At 49.5% G+C, this 24,865-nt stretch overlaps 1 protein-coding gene and 1 pseudogene across 4 annotated transcripts in view; both read left to right on the top strand.

Annotated features, from left to right (window-relative positions):
* The window catches only part of ATP2B2 (ATPase plasma membrane Ca2+ transporting 2), a 209,665-nt gene that overhangs the window by 129,516 nt on the left and 55,284 nt on the right, over positions 1 to 24,865 (top strand). For 2 of the 4 annotated variants that reach the window (XM_006917621.1, XM_006917620.1), the window contains exons 5-8: positions 1,077 to 1,202; positions 11,828 to 11,953; positions 20,788 to 20,946; positions 23,962 to 24,176. In XM_006917621.1, coding sequence (XP_006917683.1) covers positions 1,077 to 1,202; positions 11,828 to 11,953; positions 20,788 to 20,946; positions 23,962 to 24,176 — 626 coding nt within the window. Of the gene's footprint in view, positions 1 to 1,076; positions 1,203 to 11,827; positions 11,971 to 13,567; positions 13,601 to 14,757; positions 14,818 to 19,930; positions 19,973 to 20,787; positions 20,947 to 23,961; positions 24,177 to 24,865 lie in introns of all 4 variants that reach the window. The other 2 variants (XM_006917618.1, XM_006917619.1) reach the window with 2 other exon arrangements.
* Positions 83 to 201, top strand: LOC112484466 (annotated as a pseudogene).

Here is a 24,865-nt window from a genome sequence, read left to right as displayed (position 1 = left end):
TATCTTCTGAGATCTTTTGGAAATTGAAGGCTATTTCCTGGAGAGGATAAGATTCCAGAATTCATTTATATCAGAAATAGCAATCTACGGCCATGCTACCCTGAACAAGCCCAATCCCATCTGATTTCGGAAGCTAAGCAGGGTTGAGCCTGGTTAGTAGTCAGATGAGAGACCACCTAGGAAGGCCAGGTGCTATAGGCGTAAAAAAATTAAAAATAAGGGATTGTAAGCTGACAAGGTCCTCGCAATCTGTGAGGTCAACCAAGGGTTGCCTCGTCTTAAAAAAAAATAGCAATTACATGGCACATGTGCCACCACTCTCAAAACCCCACCCATAATAGACATTACTAATCAATCACAGCTCAGAACCTAGATACAGCCTCAGAAGGCTTCTCAACACAACACTCCAAGGACCACTAACACTCAGAATGGTTTTATGAGCTGAAATCCATTTCCCATCCCTGATTTAGCTGTTGATGGATGGTTGTTGGGCTAGAGAAGGTATTGTGGGGAGTGGACATGGATGAAGGACCATTCTGAGCCTGTGATAATGCCATGAAGAAAGTAGGCAGGCTGATGCCAAAGGGATTTAGATGAAGATATGTCCTGGATAAGTAAAGGCAAAAGACAAGAGAGAGATTGGAGTGTCCCTCCTCACTCCTCTGATAATGTACCAGTCTTAGGGTCTCCTCCACCTAACCAAGATGGACTAGTCTCTTCCAAAATAATTCCCCAATTATAGCTGAGACCAGAGAATGAATCACTGAGAAAATTAAGCCCCAAATCCACACAAGACCAAGAGAAGCACTTAATAAACTAAAGAACATGCCCATTTGAGCTAAGATCATTGTTGGGCCCAACCTCAGCCCTCCAGGCCTTGTACCATTCACCTTGGCTCCAGTCTTCAGCTGCCTATTGGCCTGTAACGGGCACCATCTTGGTTCCTGCACCCTGGGAGCTCTAGACAGCCAGTCCCCATTGGTGAGCCTTCCCTTGTAATCACATCTTTAAGGAAATATTTTAGCCTCTCCAGCCACCTGAGACCCTGCTGACTCCCTTACCCTTCCTCCCACCAGGTGACCTCCTACCTGCTGATGGTCTCTTCATCCAGGGCAATGACCTCAAGATTGATGAAAGCTCCTTGACAGGGGAGTCTGACCAGGTGCGCAAGTCTGTGGACAAAGACCCCATGCTGCTGTCAGGTGAGCTGCAGCCCGTCAGTGGGCTCACTCCCATTGCCTATTCCTGCTCCCATGTGGAAGGGGGTGCCTATGTCTCCTTCGTGAGGCTGGAGGGCCTCAGAGACTTTGATCCTTGGCTTCAGGTCTCTGGTCAGCTCAGGCCCAAATGAGAACTTCCTCTCCTTTCCCCAGTGAACATGCATTGAGCCTACTGTGCACTCAGTGCTGCTCTAGGCCCTGGGGATAGCAGTGAATAAAATCAATGAAGAATCCCTGCCTTCATGGAACTTATCTTCTAGTGACTTGGCTTTCTGAATACTAAGGTTTGTTCTCATCAGGGATAAGAAAGAATCAGTCAGGTGACAGTCACTTTGAACACCTCCTGTGTGCCAGGTACTGGACTGGGTCCTGGGGAAGAATGAGGCAGATGAGGCTCCAGCCCTGAGGAGCCTGTGGTATAGTGAAGAGAGAAGCAATGGGAAAATTCTAGGAGATGATAAGTATATGACAAAAATAAAGTAGGGCAATGGGAGGCAAGTGGCCAGGAGGTCAGGGGAAGCCATGCGTGAGCTCAGGTATGAATGATGAGCAGGAGCTGGCCTTGTGACTGTCTGGGGAAAAGTATACCAGGCAGAAAGAACAGCAGCTGCAAAGGCCCAAAGACAGAACCGTCCTTGAGGATTGTGAGCAAGATGGAGAGGCAGAGAGGCCAGATGTCAGGCCATGTAGGCTGTGGTCAGGAGTTCGGAAATTTTCTGACTTGATGAGGATTCTCTGGAATGGTTTTAAGCAATGAGCTGATCACATTTACAATTTTTAAATCTCACTATAGCTGCTGCAAGGGGCAAGAGAGCAGGCGGGGAGACCCTGCAGAGGCGAGGCACCAGCCAGGTGATACCCCCCACAACAGGAACACTCAAAAGCCCTTATTGTACAGCCGTGCTCAGCAAACATCCTCCAATCTGCTACTCTGGGCCTGGCCCTGGGCTGAGCACCAGGACCCCCCTCTAGCCTTAGGAACCCCCAGTCCAGATACGCTGGAGTCAGCAGACCTGCAAACTGCTAATTTCACAGTAGAAAAGTGAGGAAGGTGTGACAAAGCCAAGAAGGGAACAGAAAACGGGGCTGGAATTGAGCTGAGCTTTAAAGGGTGGGTAGGAGCCCAACAAACAGTTGTAGAAAGAGGGCCTTCCCAGCTGAGGCAAACATGTGAAAGGCACAGAGGTCCGAAGGAGTGTGGGGACGTCCTAGAAATACAAAGAGGAAGATCAGCAGGTCTGCTGGGTAGAACGAGAGAAAAGAATGAGAGTCAGATCTGGGGCATTTAGTTATCCAGAATTTATCCAACCAGAATTTATTAAGCATCTACTGTGTGCCCGTAGTTAATTAAACAAACAAGATCCCTGCCCTCCTAGAGCTTAGAATCCAAGAGACAGACAATAAAGAAACAAGTAAGCAAATATGTAAGGTAATTTCAGATAATAATAAATCAAACGAAGACAATCCACCGTCGTAATGACATAGAGACCCCGACGAAAGGGATAGGAATCTTAGTTGGTCAGGGAAGATGTCTGAGGAGATTGCATTTGAGCCAAAACCAGAAAAATGACAAGAAAGAGCATTCTAGGCAGTGGGACAGTCCTTCATCAGCTCACCTCTGACTCACAGGATCTCAGTCTTTCCATCTGACAAACGGGGGCAGACCAGCTTTCAGAAAGACTCACATGTCCCTAGCACTCAGAGAACAAAGAAAAACCTAAAGGCCTAGAGCTCCTCCCCTAGGACAGCCAGGCAGGCCGGGGCCTGTGTCAGGTTCTTCAGACCCGGCAGAGTAGAAACATTCGGGAATCGCAGGCTCACACGTCCCCTGTCCTGGGCAGCGAGAGTGTGGGCCCCAAACCAAGAACACAGCTGCCTTCTTCTACTGCCTACAAATGTGCCACCGGTGGAGCTGCAATGTGCCCTTTGCAAGAGGAGCTAACGTTCCAGATTTTCATGTACAGCCTTCCAATGTTTAAGTGTTGGCAAGAAATTTCTATTCTTTGAAAGCCTGTGTGGGTCAAGCAACATATGGGTAGGCCCTGGAGTACAAACTCTGACCTGGGCTCACTTCTTTTGTTTTAGTTTTGTATCTTAAGATAATTCCATACTTTCGGAGAAGTTGCAAGAATAGTACAAAGAATTCCTGCATGCCCTTCTCTCTGATTCAACTGTTGTTACCATTTTGCCCCATCTGCTCTCGCAGGAGCCTCTCTCTTTCTTGTCATGCACACATGATGGCCCTGGACCCCTTCATACTTCAGGTGTATACCCTAAGAAAAGGATATTCTCATGTAAGCGCAGCACAGCTATCAATTCAGGAAACTCAACATTGACACAGTACTGTCACCTGACATACTGTCCATGTTCACATTTGCTAGATGTCCCCAAAGCATTCTCCAGCTGGCACCCAGTTCAGGACACTCTGTGGCATTTAGATGTCCTGCCCCTTCAGCCTCCTTGAACACAGTGTAGTTCTTCCTTTACCTTCCATGGAAGGCCACTGGTTTTAAAACCTCCTAGGTCATGAATCTGCATGAGAGTCCCATGGAAGCAGTGATCCCCTCTTGTGAGAAATAAATGCCCAGACTCGTGGTTTTGAAGCTTTTCAGAAGATCGACAGATCCTTAGAGAACCTGGTCTTGACTCGATTTACAGCTGGGGAAACTGAGACCCAGACCAGGAGTGTCAGGCCCCACAAAGGGCAGGGCCAGAGTGAGACCCTCAGCCCTCCAGCCTCCAGCCCTGTGCTCTCCTCACAGCCCCCATGCATGACCTCACCTCCAAGGACCCCATGACTTTTATTACCCAGCAGCATGGCCTGTGTTGAAGCATCTTATGGTAAATTCCATTGGGAAACCAATGACTAGATGCCATCATTGGGGCTGTGGAAGAGACGAGCCGGGAACCAGGGTTGGGACTGTTCTCAAAAACAGCAAGGTCTGGCTCCAGCAGTCCCACAGGCTTGGCTTCCTGCAGGACTCCCACCCTCCTCCATCACCCCTGGAGCCAGAGCGTTAACAGCAAGAGGTTGCACAGGACATCAGCAAACCCTCTTAGGCCTGCTGCCCACCCCGCCCGCCAAGTGAGCCGGACCTGCCACCACTGCCGCCACCTCTAGAGGGTCTAGGATGACGCCGTGACTGCAGGAAGGCCCAGTCTGCCACTCAGCCCGTGCTCTCTCCATTACACTACCCTGCCTCTTCTCTGTGAGAGGCAGTGGGGTGTAGTGGAGAGAGCATGGGTTCAAGTCCCGGCTCTACTGCTCACAACTGTGTGACCCTTGGCAATCACTCAACCTCTCTGAGCCCGAAAGGCCACGGGTGGGCGGAGGGGCTTGGGGTTGAGCTTGTACCAAAACCTACCTCACAGGGCTGTTGTGAGGGGGACGGGTTTGTGGACACTGATATGCTTTGCCGACTGTCTAGTGCTCTGTGAGTGTGCGTCACTGCTGTTATTAACTGCACTGACAACAATAATGACGAGAGGACTGCAGCTGGGCTGGGAATTGTATGGCTTTGCTTGGTGCTTATGCCTGGAGGCAGATAATGATTCCCAGAAATGGCCTCCATTGCTTCTTCACATTTCTATCCCCAGAAAGAGACCTTTTAGAAAGTACGACCTCACCCCTCTCCCTGTCTAAAAACAGACCTGGGAAGTCAAAACCAGGAGAACAAGGAGCACTGGGTTCAAGCCCTAACCTGTGTCTCATGTGCTGTGCAGCCTCAATCAGCCATTTGCCCTTTCTGGGCTCAGAAGCCTCATTTTATAAAACTAGGCCCCTCTAGCTCTGCAAGTGGGGGCTCAGTGCACCCCATTTACCACTGTATGAGCCTTTGGCCCCAAGACAACCAATAGCTGGACCAGGCCAGGTGTAGGCCATTTCCTGCTGCTCAGAGCAAGTCTGAGGCAGAGATGGGCTTCAAGCCTGATATCAAGTTATCGCCCACCTCTGCTGCCAGGTCAAAGGCAAGATTCAGGTGGGACAGGATAGGCCATCCAGTTGGCAGGAGTCACAGTGTTCCCTGGGCCTGAGCTCCTGAACTCATAGATGGACAGGAGCTGGATGGCTGACACAGCACCCCCACCACTCTCCTGCCTCCATCTCACTTCCTGCCTTCTGACTCTGCCCATAAGCCTTCCTGGCAAGGTGGAAATAACAGAGACTGGAGCCTCACCGTCACTCCACCCTAGCGCTCCCCTCACAGGCTGAATGCGGAGGTGACCTCTCAGGGCTGCTTCCCTGTCTATGCAATGCCCAAGGTGGTGGTGGTGATTACCTCACAGAGTAACTGTGGCAGCCAGGTGTAGAAAGCAGCTCAGACAGTACTTGACACATAGTGAATGCTCAATAAATATTAAGTCACCTCCTCCTCCTTCCCCCAAAAAATACTTTCAGTGGCTCCTCATTGAATACCAAGCAAAGACCCAACTCCACAACCCTCCATGCAGGCTGCTCCATGATCCAGCTTCTCTCCTGCTGCTCCCGTCATGAGCCCTGAGCTTCAACCCAGCTGATCTACTGCCGCCACCCTGTCTCATCTACCCACCTTTGCCTGGGCTGTGCCCCCTGCCAATCCACTGGGCCCTTGGGACTCTGTTGTCTTGTGCTGTTGTTAATCTGTATGTCTGTCTGCTCCCCTGAACCCCAACTACACTGTCATCTCCTGGAGGGCAGGGACCACAGGGGACCTTCCCTTCACATCCCAGAGCCCAGCACAAAGTTGGCACTCCACCATATCTCTCCGACAAATCAAAGAGTGTGACCCAGGCAGGAGGCTCCACATTTGGTCAGTTTGTCCACAAAGGCCTTTCTGCTGGTCCCATCCAAACTTTTCGAGGTTCAACCTTATAATGGAGGCAGCCCTACCCAACCCAGGGGTGGTCCTTGTCTCTAGGGGACCCAGGGGACCCATACTTCATCGTTAGTGATAAGACCTAAGCCAGACCTCCCCATTTTACAGAGGACAAAACTAAAGTCCAGAGAGAGGGCTGGCCTCAGGTCACACAGCAAATCAGAAGCAGACTCCAGACTAGTTCCCAAGTCCCCTCCTCCTCAGCCCAGAGCCCTCTCTATCTGCCCCCAACCATACTTGTGTATTCTGAAGGACTCGTGGGAGCTTAGAGGAGTTGGGGGCTATAGGATGATACCCAAAAGACCATAGACAGTGAGGTCCAGGTGCAAGGCCCTGCTGGGGATCCCCACACCCAAAGGGTTCTGACTTCTACCCCCAGCCCAAAGACCCTGAAGTTTTCCTTTGAAAGATTTAGCTATCCAGGCTATGACTTGCATGCCTATGGTTCTACCATTAGAGCCACGGCTGTTGAGATTAAGCATTGCCCTCTGCAGGCAATCCTGGAACTGAGGTGTGACAATCTAAGGGGATGACCTGGTCCACTCAATTCTTCCTCTGGCAGGAAGGACAGCCAAGCTCTGAGGTCCTGGTAGGGAGGGGAGAGGGATGGCTCTGTGAAGATTAGGGAGGAAGGCAAGGCTGGGATGAATTTGACCTTTGTAAAGCCATCAAGATGGCTTCTTGGGGATGTGGGGTTCTCCTTGATAAATGTAATGCATGCCCACCATGGAAAACACGAACAAGGAAACAGTAGTGAAAAAGGAGTTGGAATTTGAGCTATAAGCCAGGCTTTGCTGTGGGAGGCCAAAAGGGGACTCACATTCAGAGTCTGCCCTCAAGGGGTTCACAATCTGGTGGGGAGCAGGTCTGGAAGCACCCCCAATGGAAACCACAGGGTCAGTTCAGAGGAAAGAGGTGAAGTCTCTTTGTGGGGGTCAAGAAGGTCACCTAAGAGGAGAGGCATTCGTCCTGAGCCTTGAGGAGGAGGTTGTAGACGAGAGGTAGAAGGGCATTCAGGCAGTGGTTACTGTGTAAGCAAAGGGGATCGGTGGGGGCTGGACACAAAGGTCCAGTGAACTGTACACACTCCCCAGGCAGAGGCCACAGGACAGAAATCAGTCTTCAAGAGCCAGAAGACTGGGGTCTGACCCAAGAGGTGCTGACCGAGGGTGTCTGAGCTGGGGAACAGTGGTCATAGCTGAGGCTAGGGCACAGAGGGAAGCAGAGCCACAACCCCTCTGGTCCACATACTGCTGGGGCCTGGAGGACCACCAAGGACTCAGTGAAGCCTGGACAGGAGGTACGATGTGCCTTTACCTGGTGTCCCCTGAGTTGTGGCCAGAGGCCACCTCCCTGACTTTTTCCTCCTTCCTCCCTCCTTCCCGGTGCAGAGCTGCCAGCTCCCTGCTGTGATGGAAGCGATTAGATTAGAAAGTGATTTGGGGTCTGATTATCTTGGGTGGAAATTGGCCCCCTGTGTCTTTTTCCATCCTGCTTAGAGCTGGAGAGGTGGGGAGCATGCCACCCAGGCAGAGCGGACTTTTTACGAATGTGTTTGAGACCAGGATGTGAGGGCCTTGTTTCCTATAGGGGAAGGTGGTGTCTGACAAAGAGGATAGCCCTGCACCAGCTATGACTCTGGGTGAGCCACTTCTCCCTGAGCCTCAGTTTCCTCCTCTGTAAACCGAAGGCCAGTGTGAAGACTCAGTGATGACTGGGGTGAAGGGCTTAGCACACTGCCTGGCACAGAGCAGGTATCCTACAGAAGGTAATGCGGGCCACCGTCACTGCAGTGAAGTGTGCCTCCCTCTCCTTTAAAGATCCACAGTGACCCCACCTTCCATACCCACGTGACTTTTCTGGGCCTCAGTTTCCTCATCAGTCTAACATTGCTGATATTCTTTTGTGTTAGTTTCAAGTATACAGTACATTGGTTAGACATTTATGTAGTTCACAAAATGACCCTCCTCATTACTCTGTCTTCCCTCTGGCTCTACACACAGCCATTACATTAATGCTAACTGCATTCCCTATGCCGTGCTCCCCATCCCTATGACCCTCTGTCAACTACTAATTGGTACTTCTTTAACCCTTCACCTCTTTATCCCAGTCCCCCCATCCCCTCCCCTGTGGCTGTCACTCGATTGTCCTCCGTATTTGTGAGTCTGTTTTTGATTAGTTTGTTCTTTTTGTTCCTTAAATTCTGCATATAAGTGAAATCATATGGTATTTATCTTTCTCTGTCTTATTTCACTCAGCATAATAACCTCTGAGTTCATCCATATCATTGCAAATGATAGGATTTCAATTTTTTATGGCTCAGTAATAATATTCCATTGTATATATGAACTATAACTTCTTTATCCAATCGTCTATTGATGGGCATTTAGGTTGCTTCCATATCTTGGCTATTGTATATAGTGCTGCCATGAACATAGAGATGCATAGATCTTTACGAATTGTTTTGATTTTCTTTGGATAAATACTCGGAAGTGCAATTGCTAGGTCAAAAGGTAGATCCATTTTTAATTTTTTGAGTAACCTCCAGACTGTTTTCCATAGCAGCTGTACCAATTTGCAATCCCACCAACAGTGTGTGAGGGTTCCCTTTTTTCCACATCCTTGCCAGTTCTCGTCATTCTTTGATTTATTATGATAGCCATTCTGACCGGTGTGAGGTGATATCTCATTGTGGTTTTAATTTGCAATTCTCTGATGCTTAGTGCCCTTTAAGTATCTTTTCATATGTCCATTGGCCATCTGTATTTCCTCTTCGGAGAAGTAATATTGCTGCTATTTAGCAACCCCTCTTTTCAGCACCCACCCTAGCTGAGCCAGTGCACAAGAAAGCATTTTGTCAGCATGTTATTATAATCACCGAGGTCCCATTACTGGGCCCTAGTTCTCCCAGTTTGTGTCCCTTGGGCGGTAGGTGGGCTCCAGGGTCTGCCAGTGATGGGAAGACACCAGGCCTGGGGTACTTGGCCTGGAGTCAGTGTCCAGGCTCATTCTGTGGTCTCTGCTATTCCCTGCCCAAGGACAAAAGAGCACTGTCCTTCTGTCCTGGGAATGAGCAAGGAGCCAGCAGAAGAGCTCGCCATCTGAGGATCTGGGTTCTATTACAGCTCACAGGTTTCATGGCCCCTCTGGGAGACTTTGAGACTTGGTTTACCCATCCATGGATAGACAGACTGACCTTTACCTGCCTTAAAAGAACTTACTGGAGACTGTCTATCTGTCTGTTTGTAAAGAACTTTAAGAGCCTGAGATCCTGGGGGCCAAGATGCTAGAACACCACACATACACAGTTACATGCGCACGCACGTGCGCGCGCACACACACACACACACACACACACAAAAGCATGTACACACATATATACATAATCTCAAGATATCGCTCATATCCTAGAACAAAAGGGAAGGAGTGGGAGAAACCTCTTGAAACACGAAAATAGATTCCTTGCTTTAAAGGAAAGTGCTTCAAGTCCTAACTCAGAACCTCTTGACACTTATTTTAGATACAATTCTGATGAGTTGGTTGTGTAAAATTCGAGTCTAAGGCAAATTAGAAAACAAAGAGAAAGCTGTTAGAGATGCTTCCCTGAAAACAGAGAGAAATGGCAATCTCCTCAATCTTGAGGAGAAAGAAGGAAAAACTCTAAAAAGAGTTCAAGAAGCAAGTCATCAAGGCTGTTTAGCATCGGAGGTCAGGCCCTTCAAACCCTGTATAGCAAACCCAATGTAGTTACTACCATGCAGCCTAAGGATGGCCGGAGACACTGCTCCAGGAAAGGACCTGATTCTCTCCAGGTGTGCCCTAAGCCTTCTGCAGGTGACACCACTCAGGCCCAGTCAGCCATATGTGCCAACTCTCTTTTCGTGAGTGGCCCATCTGTTCTGTGAAATCCTCTAGCCAGGACACAGTGGCCATGCATCTCCAACACCAGCCTGTAGGTAAAGAGCCATTGGTCTTCTGCTGTCAGAACTGGGCCGTCATAGCTGCTGTCTATTTCCTGCACTGGGTCCCAGCCACCCTCCCTGGGGTCATCTTGTTTCCTCAGTGAGGACACAGCTTCAGCAGGTTTCTCTCTTTTTTTTTTTTTCCATATTATTTTTCCAATTATATTTATCATGGTAAAATATACATAATATAAAATTGACCATTTGAACCATTTTTAAGGGTACAGTTCCATGACAGTAAGCACATTCATACTGTTGTGCAACCATCACCACCATTCGCCTCTAGAACTTTTTTCATCTTGCAAAACTGAAGTTCTACCCATTAAACACTAACTCCACATTTATTCCCCGCTCTAGCCCCTGGCAACCAGCATCTTACTTTCATCTCTGAATCTGACTACGCTAGGGACCTCATGTAAACAGAATCAAACAGTATTTGTCTTTTTGTGACTGGCTTATTTCACTTAGAATAGGGTCCTCTAGGCTTATGCACGTGGTAGCATGTGTCAGAACCCCCTTTTATTTTAAGGCTGAATAATATTCCATTGTAGGGATATACCACAAAATGCTTAGTTACCATTTCTGTGGGTTTACCTTCGCTTTTTATTCTCACTCACTCTGCCTCAAACTCCCTGAGTGGTCTTAAACAAGTTGTTCCCTGACCTGTACGGTGGAGGGAACTTCCCTGCAGTAGCAAAAAGACCCTCTAATCAAACAAAAGCTGACACGGAAACTCCGAAGATGAATAAAAGTGGAGGCACTGTGACTAAAGGCCTCTCTCGCCCCCTGCAGCTGTTCCTGCTGCCCCCTAAAAAAATTCCAGAGTTCTTTGGAACCCAGTTTGAAAAACCTAAAATTCTGGGAAAGGGGTTCTTAACTTTTCATGCAACATGGACCCTTAGGGAAGTCCAGTGTCATCATGTGCCACCCCTACTTGGAATAACACTTTAAGATGCATAAAATAAAATACATTGGATCACAAAGGAAACCAAAGAGATTGAAATAGTTAAAGTAATAAAAAATTAATGTGTGGTATAGTATGTGCTTTTTTATTAACACACTGAATAACAAGATCAGTAGTCAGTTTAATAACTGCCTTAGTTGTAAAATAAGGGTGAGCATCATGATATCTACCTACAACAGCTGTCAAGTGATATGAAAAAAAAAAAAACCTGTGGTTATAGTAACATGTGTAATAGTATTAGGGCACCACTGACACTCCTGGGGTTTGTTGCCTATGTTCACAATGAGGAGAAATGCTAAATTTCAGTTAGATGTTTGTGAAAATAAAGATGTCACTGTTCTCTAACCCAAGTTCACAGAGCCCTGGATCCTTTCCCTAGATCTTTGGGAGAGCGTGGACCCCATTTTAAGCAGTCTTGTAAAGGGCTTAGTTAGCATTTCTTTGCTTGGTTATAGAATTAAGCAAAATGAGATCTGGTTCTAGACTGATCAATAGGAAAAAGAGAGAGTGGCCCCTGGTCTTTAAGGGTAGGGAAGGAGACGGGAAAGAGAGAAAGAGACCTGTCTCCAGGAGAGGGTAGTACGTGGCAGGCCTGAGCTGTCTGGGGGCCTGAGAACTGAGTATTTGAGCCTCAGATGTATCACAGTGCTGTCCCAAGGTGAAATCATCCTAAAAGGTTCTTAGTTTGAACCTTAAACATAGGCGGTGCCCTAGAACCTCAGCAGACAAACATCCAGGAGCTGACTGGGACGGAGTTCTTTCCACTCCTTTAGGGAGGGGGCATGGGTCTCGCAATGGTAACTTGGCTTCCGTCCCCTTCCCTAGGGACCCATGTGATGGAGGGCTCTGGACGGATGGTGGTGACCGCTGTGGGTGTGAACTCTCAGACTGGCATTATCTTTACCCTGCTGGGAGCCGGTGGCGAAGAGGAAGAGAAGAAAGACAAGAAAGGTAAGCCCAATCCCTTTGTGGATGAGGAGAGGAGCTCTTAAGGCCACACTTTTTGTTGTTGTTGAATTATTCACTCAACAAAATAGTTATTGAGTGCCTTTTATGTTCATGCCCTGTGCCAAAAGCCACCTCCTGCATCCTCAAGGCGTTGCTCAGGCCTGAAGGACTCTGTATGTTTCATCCCCAGGGTCTTGTCCCAGTCTCTGTCTTGTCCAGTCATGTCACAGAGGCCTCTCCTTTCCCCTGGGCCAGGCCAAGCGTGCTGAGCATTTGTTGCATCTCCAGCCTCAAGCATAGCCTGGTCCCGTCATCACTCCTGATATCAAGTAGAAATCTCCATCCAGGCATATTCCTTTACTGTTCTCAACTCCACTGAGAGCAGCAAACCCACCCATCATAGGTTCTCCCCAGATGTGGGCAGAGGACATTCTGGGGAAGGTGGCTCCAAGCCAACTGCTGTGAACCTGTCCCCGATGCCACCTCACCTGGGTTCTGGCTCCTTCTTCCCCCTGGAAATAAGACTCCTTATTCCCTGGCCCCTCTCAGTGCAGCAGGCTGGCAGCCTGGGCTATATATGCCTCTCAGAGCAGAGGAGGGATGCTCAAAAGACATAAGAGGCCCAGACCACTGGCCACTGCACAGCTGGCTTCTTACCCAACACTCACACTTGGTCTCAGGACAGCCCCCCTACTCACATCTTCAGCCTTTGTCTTGTCTCCTTCCCCAAGCTCCAGACTTCTAGAGTCCAGGGAAAGGAGATGAGATGGAAGGTGGCCCCTCCTTGAGTTTTAGGGGCATCCCTGCTACCTCCAGCTCTCTGAAGTCAACCAGGCATAGAGCCTGCGTCACGATCAAAGGTTACTTGTTCCTGAGGGTTCATTTCCTAGTAGGGTCCCCCTAAGATTATGACTGCCACACCATCAGGAACAATGGAGCTGAGATGTGATCTCCAGATCTGGAGAGCAAGGGGAGAGCTGAGGTTGAAACCGAGGACAAAGTCCTGGCCAAGAGGCCCAGAACATGTCGGGACAGTGTTCACACAATAGAAACTATGGCCAGCTGTGGCCCCAGGGTGCAGGCAGTTGGGCAGATATGGGCAGTTAGGCAGGATGTGGCAGTCTTTGCCCATTTTCTTGGCCTCACTGTGGCCCAGGTGAGGGGCAGAAGCTCCCACGGTTCAGACCTGTATTGTTGAAAATGCCAATAGGAAGACAGACTTTACCTGCCCTGAAGCGCAGATCAGGGGTCTCTCAACTAATAGTTACCTGCATCCCAACAAGGCAAGAGCATCAGTGTAGGGAGAAGAGGTGGGATGTGGAGGTGACATGGCGGAGGAAGATGGGGGACAGCCCTGACTATTAGGCCCCTATGAGCAGCGCAGCCAGGGTTTGGCCCCCTCAGCACGGCTATCCCATCACCTCCATCAGGGATATTGCTTAAAGCCGCCAACTGTGGGTCCCCCTTTCAGGATGACCCCGGGCTGGCCAGATGTATGTGTGTGTGTGTGTGTGTGTGTGTGTGTGTATGCACGTGCATGTGCAAACGCGTGCACACGCACAGATGAGACTGTGTGTGCTTCTCCTTCATTAATATATCTCAAAAATCATCACACAGGTGTGAAGAAGGGGGATGGCCTTCAGCTACCAGGTACAGTAAGACACCCCTCAGGAGCTTTTAGAAATAGCAGCAGCCTTAGACCACTGAACCTGGGCCCTAGACCCCAGCACACAGCTGGAGGAATCGCCCTGACTGCAGGGGCTCTGCCCCCTCAGATCCTCAGCTGTGCCCTGGGTAATGCCAGCCCCACAGGACAAGCCAACACCCCACTCTGCCTACTTGCCCTTTCAGTGTGTCACCCTGCCCCCAATGCCAATGGCACCGACACCATCTCCACACAGCCCTCAACCCCACACACACATGCATGCAGGGGCTGTTACCATGGGACCCCACAGCCCTGCTCCCCCTCCCACCCCTCACAGAGACTGGCTGGCTTCCACCTCACCCAGCAGTGTCTCTTCCCTCTCCTTCCCACAGAACTCATACCCCTACCCCAAGAAAGAGTAAGGGTGAATTTGACTATCTCATATTATTTTTAATTTCTAAATTAAGGAAAACTCTCTAATACCTTTTCTGTCTTATGCACAGAATGCGACATGCTTGATGTCACCTTGTAAATAATGGGGCATCTCACATGAGGATTAACAAGGCATTTTGAGTGCCGGTCAGGGAAGAGTAGATGGCCATGGACAGTGGCCTGAGTCGAGGGCATGAATCCCGCTAAATCACCGCCCTCCACGGATGTTCCACCGCGACACACAATGGCAGTCATAGCAACACCCATTCGGCATAGCTGATGCCACACAGGAGAGGTTCATTGCTGAATATTTTGAATTGACTCCTGGCTATGGGCCCTTCTGGCCCCGAAGGGCAGTCAGACTCCCTCTCCTCATAGAACCCTCTCTGACAGGTCCCCACCTGATTGATTGGGGCAACGGGGTACATCAGTCCAGACCTCACCACAGAACAGTGCCATCTCGCCTAAGCACCTTGCTCATCCTCCATGTTTTATTTCAAAGACCCTCCATGTCTGAGTTTTCTCCCCCGACTTCTGTGGCATCTCTATGAGAACATTTCACCCCCACCCTCAAATTTGAGTTTCTTGATTTCCGGTGGAGATTTTCTTTTAAGAATATAGTCGCGTTATTTGCCACAAGTTGGTTCATGTCTTTATTGTTGTTGCTGTTCTGCATTGTTGCTTTTCTCCATTGTGACACACTGCATTTTCATCCCTCCCACCCCCGCAGCGGCCGATGGTGCGGCAGGTTCAAACGCTGCAGATAGTGCAAATGCCAGCCTAGTCAATGGTACGTCTCCCACGGCGAGCTCTCGGTCTCCGGTGGATGGGCATCTCCCCCACCCCCAACTTCGGGCTGGCCTCTCTCTGTTCTGGACCGCACAGATCTTGGATGTGCACGGGTAGCTCTGCAACAGTCGTCCTCTCACATGGGGCAGGTGCTTAAGAGAGAAGCCACCACCGGGAATCAGCTCCACGCCCACTTGTCGCGCCAAAATGGTGCTGGCTTCTGTGGGGCCTTTGACCCCCAGTGGAGCCCTGAAGAGGGACATGACCTTGGCTTCAGATTTGGCCCCAAGAAGCAGCGTCCCACCTGTGTGGCCCTCTCCTAAGCACATTCCTGGCTCTGGCTTTGGGAAGAAGGTCTGGAGTCAGGACCTGGGCTGAAGCTGGCCTCTGGGTTCCCAGTGAAGTCTCCAGTCTCCGACTCTAAAATTGCCTCATGGCAGGGGGACCCAGGCTGGGTTCAGCTCTTTGGCCCTACCCCATAGCATGGCTGACCCACTGTTAGACATTTCTTCCTCTTCTCTTTCATGGAGCAAACGGGCAAGGGGTTCGCTTGGGCTCGGGCCTCCTTCTGTCCCTCAGATGTGGACTGGTGTTTCTCGCTGTTGCCTGTGCTGGAGCATTTGTCCTGGGTCTCTGCATTCTGACTGGCCCCCTCGGGGGTGGGGGGCAGGGGCTGCCACCGTACCTGGGGTCTGCATCTTATCTCCTCACACACAGGCAGGAAGAAGTTCTATTCACTTGCCTCTAAGCTTTTAAAAGATTTCTTATTTCTATACCCTCCCATCTTCAGAGCAACAAGGCTTCTATTACTCAAATATGTCCCCTGTCCCCAAATTAAGTAACGTGATAGTCACCCAGGCTGCTTCTGAACTGCTGAGAGCTGTTAGGGCTCGGTCATGAAGCCTTTGCCCCAGAGTCACTGCATACCAGGCACCGGGCTGTGGGTTTCTCATCCATTATATCTTTTACTCCTCACCACTCCCAGAAAACGTGGAGATCTTGTCCCACCTCATCCTCTCATCCCCTGACACAGACCTCTGGCTGAGCCACCTGGATTCAAAGTGACCAAAGATGGAAGCACCTTGTAGATGTCAGAGGCTGGGCAAGACACTTCTGCAAGCAGCGCCTTGCTAGGAAGGGCTAATTCAGGCATGGATCTATTTCAGGCACAGGAGGAGAAAGGGAGACAGCTTGGGGTGTGGGAGGTGTCATGCGTCAGGAATGGGTGGCAAGGGATGACAGAAACGATATAGGCAAACCCACAGCCTGGAGGAGAAGGAAACAGGATGTGGCATTCTGTTAACCCCAGGGCAGTGAGCCTGCATCTGGGTTGGCCAGTCCCCCCAAAAAAGGCACCTTCACTTCCAAATTATAGCAGAAAACTCCAAGTATCCCAAGAAGAACTGCAGGAAAGATGAGGAACCATCATTCCTTGACTACCTAGAAATTTTGCAAGCATTCATGCTTGCCATCTCATTTAATTCTCATGGCAACCCTATTATACAGAATTTATTATCCCCACTTTCAAGATGAGGAAACTGAGGCTCAGGAAGATCAAGACACTAGCCCAAGGTCCCAGAGCTAGAAAGTAGAAGAGCTGGGCCTGGAGTTAAGAGTGATATATTATTAATTGTGATTATAAGCAACGTATTAAATAGTGGTATATTTGAACCCGGGCCTGGCTGGCTCTAAAGTGCATGTTCCTCTTCCTGATCCAGGATTTCCCGATGGATTGTGTCTTGTAAACTTCACAAGGATATTAAGAAGTCTTCCCCCTAAGAAAAAGATCCTGTGATCAAAGATGTTTAAGCACCACTGAATAGAAATGGTTTCTTCCTCGTTGCAGGACTCCTCAGAGCCTTGACTATGCTGGTGTGTAGTGGAGAGTTAGAGTTATGCAGGACTTCTCTGGCTGATTTGGCTACAGGACCTTTCCTGGACAAATCTTGTGGGATTGATATGCTCCCATAATATACTTCAGGAAACGATGCTCTAAGCCGTTGCTCAAATTATGATCAGAGAACCAGAAACCTGGGCATCTCCTAGGAGCTTGTTCAAAATGCAAATCCTGAGGCCCCACTCCAGACCTACTGAATGAGAATCTGCCTTCTGACAAGGTCTCCAGGCACAGTGCGTTAAAGGTTGAGAGACGCTGGTCTGAGGTGTGGCAAGTGAGAGAATTAACTGTTCCTTTCCCCTTCTTCCTCTGAGCCAAGTCGAGATGACTTGGAGATAGAAAACAAACTAAGTGACAGTATTCCCCCTGCCTTTACTCCCCCAAGCCCTGTCCCAATTGAAAGATGGGTGTATTCCATTCATCTTAGAGGCCTTAAAATTGCCATTGTTATTTTATTATTTCTTTCACGGTTATTAATATACCACTATTTAATACATTGCTTATAATCACAATTAATAATATATCACTCTTAACTCCAGAAATTTACAGGGCATTTTTGCAGTGCTTTTCATAAGCATCACCTTGGTTGAAATTGTTACATTTCATGGAGGAAGAAATGGAGAAGCAGGGAAGACAGGTGACATCTCTCAGTCCTGGCGTCTGATGCAGAGGCTCCTCTGAGCTCATTTATCAGGTCACCTCTCCATGAATCCTCCACATCCATGCTTTTCACACCCATGTCCCTGGCAGTGCATGAAGTGAACAGACCCATTGGGCAAAGCTACGTCTGGCGTCTGATGCAGAGCGGCCTCTGAGTCTCTACTCCTGTTCCGCATCTTAGGTCCCATCCTCCATCCCGGCTTCCCTGAAACAGCCCATCCTCCAGATCCCAGAGCTGGCTGTCCCACCATAGTTCCAGGGCCAGCCAAGCAACAGTATAGCTGAGGAAAGCCCCCCAAAAGTCTCTCACTTCTGAAAACTCAGGCCATCTGCACCGGAGCACCCCAGAACACCACTCCCTCCCTCAAACATATGCATTAATGATTTTTTTTCTGGCTACTTGTGCACGATGGAAATAAAAGAGGAAATTGCTAGCTTGGTTATTGGGAACACACAGGGGCTATTGCCTCTGATAATATGCAATGCAAATAAAAGCCCCTTTATGACATCTAAAAGCAACTATTTAAACGGAGTCCTCTGGTGCCATTTAGCCCAGTTAGTAAAATTATTTTTAAAAATAAAAATAATCGTAGTCCATTCCTGTTTGCTCTAAAAGGCCTCTTTCTATTTTGTTTCTTAATCCAATAGAAAGAATTTTACAGTAGAGCAATAGGGGCCTTTCTCTTTAAACCCCAGGTGGGTCTCTGAGCCTCTGCTGGAAGAGGAAGTGAGAAGAGCACTGCACTTTCCTTTCCTTAGAGAGAGAGTGTGGGGTTGGGATCCAGGAAAGCCACTTCCCCTCTTGGAGTCACCTGTAATGTGGGTGTGGTGATGATGACGACACTGTTTATAGAACTAATAATGTAGCCACAGTGTTATCATCAGGATGCTCCATGTGAGGGCGCCTATGAACCTTCCTTGGCCTCAGTTTCCTCACTTGCAAAAAGAGTTAGAGAAACCCTCCCACCCATCTTGCAGAGTGTCGGGAAAACTGATGGGAGATGACACTTGCACACTGCAAAAGGCTAAATGGGCAAGTGGTTACTACTTAGGCAACTTTTAGGTGTTCTAGGAGGTGAACATTGCATCCCCATTCTATAGACGTGGGAGCTGAGGTCGGGAGAGGTAACACCACACAGCTAGTTGATGTCAAAACAGGGGCTTCAGGAGCCCAGTCCCCCCAGTGCCACCTCAATGTCCCTCCCCTGGGCTCAGAGGGGATGAGCGGAAACATTCATGCACTTTGGGGCCAGCTTTTCATTTACCCACTGAGACCCAGGCAGACTGTCTCCTTCTCCCAGCCTCAATTTCTCATCTGTAAATGGATTTAATACAGGACTGCCCTTGTAGGTATGTGTTAAGGACTAGATGACGTCAAGGAGATCTTGTTTGCACCTGGCACATAGTGGCTTCTTCCGGAATGTGAGCTGTGAGAGAATCCCCTTTGCAGCAAATGTCCAGGTGTGGCTGACCTCCTCAGACTCCTCCAGACGGGGCAAGGCCCACGGACAGAGCTCTGGGTGAGCTCAGTGGACAGCCTAAGAGGACAGGAGGGTGTCCCTTTCCACAGTGCCAACAGGTGAAGGCAGATGTCTCAGCCACCAGGTAGAAGCCACCAGTCCCTCTCACCCTGCCAACACAGCCCACAAACCTCTTGCTGTGGAGAGGGCCTCCCAGGCAGCCCTGATTAAGGGAGCCCCAAACTGAGCCCTTTCTCCAGCAGGAGGCAACATCAGGCCCTGGTATGCAGGGCCGGGGAAGGGGGCACCCATGGGAGCCTACCGACCCAACCCTTCCTGTCTACTATGGCCTGAGCTGTCAACTGCAGAATGAAGAGCACACACGCAGATGGAGGGGAGATTGGCCGCTTCCCCTGGGAACCAGGGCACTCCCACCAAGCCCCCTGGATACAATCGGAGTACCTCATAGCCCACCACTGGGAAGCCCCTGCCCACCCTTTGCATGGGTCACTCTCAGTGGGGCTGGGCAGAGGGTTGTCCATGCTACAACTTCACACCCCTTCAGAGGGAAAAGGAGAAAGTAGTAATATTTCTCCTGGAGCCAGAAACTAAGAAACACATTTATCAAACTCCTCCCGCTTCTAGAATTCTCTCTCTCTCTTTCTCTCTCTCTCTCTCTCTTCTCTCTCTCCACCCCCCCACCAGCTCATTTCCTTTTGCCTCTTGTCAGCCCACAAAATACACCAACCAAATTACTCATTGGAGACCTGAGAACCTCAATCCTCTGCTCTCTGCCTGCTAACTCTGGTCCCTTTCACCCTTAAAGGCTGTTGTTTAATCTGTAAGATGCTCAAGGCCAAAATAATTCCCACAGAAGCACACTCTCCAAGCCCCCAGAGAATCAAGAGAAACCCTGTAGTCAACGTGGTGGCCAGGTTTACTCTTGTCTCTGGGGTATCCCCAGCATCCCCATATGGAGGAGGGATGGAGTCGGCTTGGCCCTTCCTCCGTCTGTGACATGAATGTCCGTGGCCCTATTGTGTCTTTGTGATGACCGATGTTTGTTGTCTGTTCTCTGTTGTCTGTTAAAATTCTTTGTAAAATGCAGGATGGCACTGTGGACGCCAGCCAGAGCAAAGGTAACTCCTTTGTATTAACCGGCTCCTATGGTCCCTACAGCCCTTCCCCACTGGTTGTGAGGGCCATGCCAGAGGCAGACGCAGCCACACCTATGGGTGCCTGACGTCTTTGGGGAGTGTAGCTATGATTCAGGCGGTACCAGGCCAAATGGAGGCATCACCTGATGAGAATGACCTGCAAGCCAGCTTCTCCCCAGCCTTTGAGCTATGCTGCCCTTTTAACTGAAGACTTGAAGCTGGTTCTTTGAAGTCCTTGCGAAATAAGGGTTAGGGCACCAGGCCTACCAGTTAGTCCTGCACTGAAGGAGGAAGGGGCTTGGTACCCATGGATGGGGACACTCTCTTTTACCTTATAAGCCCCCTTTTTGTCCCTACTGTCTAGTGACTACTTAATATCTCAACAACATGGCCCAAAGACCAACGGGTAAAGCCCAAGCCTATGTGTCCTGTCTGAATGTGGGAAAAGTCAAGGGGGCCATTTGGGGAAGGCCCAGAGTGGATCCCAACCCACTCCTGCTGGGAATCCACGCTGGAGCCATGTCACTTCCTGCTGTATCCTGGATTCCAGGCTCGAGACAGCCAGTGGCCTTGGGACCAGGGTCTCCAGCTGGAAGAGGCAGACTGCACCCTCTATCATGGGCCTTCTGTGCTGGCCATGTGGGGGCCCAGGCAAGGGATTGGGTGCCTCAACACACTCCCCTGGGCAGGCAGGGTGGGTGCCAACATCCCCACCCCGTAGGCTGATCTATGTGTGTGCATTTCTGTGTGTGTGTGTGTCTGTGTGTGTGTGCACATGTATGCTCTGCCACCTGCAGCCAAACAGCAGGATGGGGCAGCCGCTATGGAGATGCAGCCCCTCAAGAGTGCCGAGGGCGGTGACGCTGATGACAAGAAGAAGGCCAACATGCACAAGAAAGAGAAGTCGGTGCTCCAAGGCAAGCTCACCAAGCTGGCTGTGCAAATTGGCAAGGCAGGTGAGTGTGCAGTCACCGCGGATGGTGCAAGTGGGAACACACAGTAGGACCCCAGACAGGGCCCTGCCCCGAACTAGATCTCAGTTGCCTCATCTGTAAAATGGGGGCTTGCATGAGATGATGGGGGCTTGCATGAAATAGTCCCCGAGACCCACCTTTCTCAACCACAGCAACCAGTTTGAGTCCTTATACAGTAGGCACTCAGCACTTAGAAGCAGAAGAGTAAACCTGGGCTGTGGGGGACACGCTGCCTGCTTTCTTGTCCAGCTACGGCTGTGAGAACTTGGACAAGTAACTTCTCCTAGCACTGAGTCTTCACCTACTGATCTGTGAAATTGGGATACCCAGTCGCCCCTTCTTCACAGGTTGCTATGAGGATTAAAAGAGATTATGCTTATAGAGTACTTAGCATTTGGTGGGCATGGTGGCTGGAGAGGAGGCAGGACTTGGAGTTTGCAGCGAAAGCTTTATCCTGAGGACAGTGGGAGCCATGTAAGAGGTTTGAGCAGGGGAGGGCAGAGATGCACTTGGGCTCTCAGCTGCAGTGCAGAGGAAAGATTGAAGAGGTTGAGGGCAGTGCTGAGATCCCCAGCACAACAAGCTGGGCTTCCCAACTGATTTGGTGGCTACAGGTGAAGGCTGGTGACAGCCCCTCTGGCCCAGGAAGCTGAACCCAGCTGCAAAGTGAGCCTTGCCTGTCTGACGTGGCCTTGGCCTCCCCTCCTGGGTAAGGACGTGGCAAATGCCAAGGCCTCCCCACCTGGCTGTTTGCTCTTCCATGGCTGTCTCCCTGCTCTAATTATAGGCACCGCACTGTGGAGAGGGGAGGCAAATTACAGGCTTGACTGTCTATATTTAAACTCGGGGTCCTGGTGACAGCTCCCGGCTGCTGGGAGCTTGGCTTCCCGCCCCTGCGCCTGTCAGATAGAGAGAGAGCAGGCTCTGAGGCTCCACAGCTGGAGGTGGGGGCGGGGGAGCGATGGGCACAGGGATTTCCTCCAGGAAACATGGCACTGAGGGGCAGAGAACGAGGCAATGAGAACAGCCCATGGTTTTCAAAGTCCTCACTCATCATCCTCCGCTTCCTTGGCCCCGCTAAGCAGAGTTCAGAGTCAAGCACTTCTGGGTTCACATCCCACTTCTACTTCTCTCTGGGGCTGGATTCCCTGAAAGCAGAACTGGAAATGGGTGAAGATGGGATTTTGGGAGGGGGTCTTCTCAGGTGAGACCTGTAAAGAGTAAGGGACACAACAGGGTGGGAGAAGAAGCCAGATACAGCTGAGGTTTTGAGAGAAATCCCAGTCTCCACGTGCTCCATGGGGCGCTCTGGAGCGGAGGACCTCTGCAGGGTCTGTCCCGGCTTGTAGCGGGGCAGCTGGGCTTTTGGACCCTTGCATCAACCATTGGATACTGGCCATCCACTTGGGATGGGGTGCGCTCCCAGGCACTTCCTGACAAGGAGGCTCCAGTCGCCCAAGTTCAGTCTTCTTCTGGCAAAGAATACAGGTGTGCACAGTCTCAGAGGCACCTGCACAGCCCCTGTGGCGCATGAGGATGGGCACATGGAACAGGCAAGAGTAATCCCAGGGGAACCCCAGCAGGTAGTCACCTGTATTTGCTAACTCTGCAGTTCCTCCCTGGCCTGTAGCCTTGGGCAACTCACATTTCCTCACTGAGACTCAGTTTCCTCATCCAAAAATTGGCCTCCTGCCAGGAACTCTCTTCCCACAGGTCACCACCTAGCTGCTCCTTCTCATCGCTCCTTTATCTGCTCATGTAACACCTCTTCCAGGAAGTCTTCCCTGGCCACCTTAGCTTCAGTAGCCTCTCCCTACCTGCACATGCTGCTTTTTCCTTTTATTTTATTTTAGCATTATTGAGATATAATCTATATACCCAAAAAAAAAATTGCACACATTTAATGTGTACCACTTGATGAGTTTGGATATATGCATAAACCCATGACACCATCACCACTACCAAGATACTAAACATATCCATCACCTCCAAAAATTTCCTGTGTTCTTTTGGTTTTTGTTTTTTGGGTAAAAACACTTAACAGGAGATATATCCTCTTAACCAATTCTGAAGTGTACAATACCATATTTTTTATCGTAGGCACCATGTTGTACAGCAGATCTCCAGTTATTCATTTTGCATAACTGAAACTTTATACCCACTGGAAAACAACTCCTTCCTTCACTCCCCAAAGCCCCTGTCAACCACCCTTCTATTCTCTGCTTCTATGAGTTTGCCTATTTTAGATTCCTCATATAAGTTTTTCTCTGTGTGCCTTATTTCACTTAGCATAACGTCCTCCAAGTCCATCTATGTTGTCACAAATGACAGGATTTCTTTCTTCTTTAAGGTTAAATAATATTCCATTGTATGTGTATACTACATTCCCTTTAACAGCTCATCTGTCAATGGACATTTAGGTTTTTTTCTTGTCTTCAACTCATGTCACTAGGTAGCACGACATCTGGAGTTTTTCTTCACAGTGTTATCCATATCCAAATTATCTTGTTGGTGTTTGTTTCTCATCTGCCTCCATCTCTAGAATCTCAGCTTTCCAAGGGCAGGGTCACTGCCCTCTTTACTGCTTGGTCCCTACTGCCTGAATGAATGAATAAGTAGATGGTACCAACTGCACATTATTGTATGAGAGCGTTATACAAGCAGCTCTTATTTATTCACATGATCACCCAGCACACATTTTTTGAGCACTTGTGTGCCAGGCACTATGCTAGGCACTTTACATTCAGTAATTACATTCGATCTTTACAAAACCATGTGAAATAAATATGCATCCCCTCCACAGAGAAGGAACTGAGGCTCTAAGGATCAAGGACTTGCCCCAAGCCACAAAGCTAGAAAGTGGCAGAGCTGGGATATGAGCTAGGGTCACCTGACCCCAGAGCCCTTTTGGCCAAAGGTTTGGTCCACATCTCACTTCCCAGGTCCCTTCGCCCCCAGAAAGCCCCTGAGCAAGTCTCCTCCCACCCCGTGTTGCAGGCCTGGTGATGTCAGCCATCACAGTGATCATCCTGGTGCTCTACTTCACCGTGGACACCTTTGTGGTCAACAAGAAGCCATGGCTACCTGAGTGCACACCCGTCTACGTGCAGTACTTTGTCAAGTTCTTCATCATTGGTGTGACGGTGCTGGTGGTTGCCGTGCCCGAGGGGCTCCCCCTGGCCGTCACCATCTCGCTGGCCTACTCAGTGAAGGTGAGAAGGGGAGAACCAGACCAGCCAGCTGATGCAGCTGAGATAGGCTGCCTCCTGGGAGGTCTGTGGAGTGGCCAGTGGGGCCAGGGCTGGGATTGGGAAAAGAGTTAAGAAGGGAATTGTACACTTGAAACTTACTGGATTTCGTTAACCAGAGTCACCATAATAAAAAATATGAGGAAATAAATATTTTTTAAAAAAAAAGAAGAGGAAGGGAGTGGACACATTGGAAGCCAGAGAGAAGATATATGCAGGAACCCAAAACTCGCATGCCTTCAGGGAGTCCAGGGGCCTGTGGGAAAATTGGAGAGCCACACCCTACCTAAAGGGACAGCCATTATTCAGCCCAGCCAAGTGTCACCTTGCAGGGATACAGGCCCAGGGTTGCCTTATCTTTACATTTTTTCGAGAGAAGCCAGAAATCTTAACTTAAATAAACTCCTGATTTTTAAACATCGACAATCAACTCAACTTTTAAAAAAATGAAATGCAGACCTCACTGTGCAAGCCCAAACCTATCGTTTCCCACTAAATGTGGACAGAAGTCTGGCCATCATCGGCACAGGCCTCATAGTAGCCACAGTACTTGTACGACTACTAATCTCAGAGGTGGTTTTCTAAAGTTTAAAAGAAAGAAACCTATAACAAAAAAAAAAGACATCTGATTTTATGAAAACCCCCCTCCTCCC

The sequence above is a fragment of the Pteropus alecto genome, unplaced genomic scaffold, assembly GCF_000325575.1.
Source record: "Pteropus alecto unplaced genomic scaffold, ASM32557v1 scaffold75, whole genome shotgun sequence".
Lineage (NCBI taxonomy): Eukaryota > Metazoa > Chordata > Mammalia > Chiroptera > Pteropodidae > Pteropus > Pteropus alecto.
The sequence above is the reverse complement of the archived record's forward strand: the minus strand, read 5'-3'. Positions and strand labels throughout refer to the sequence as shown.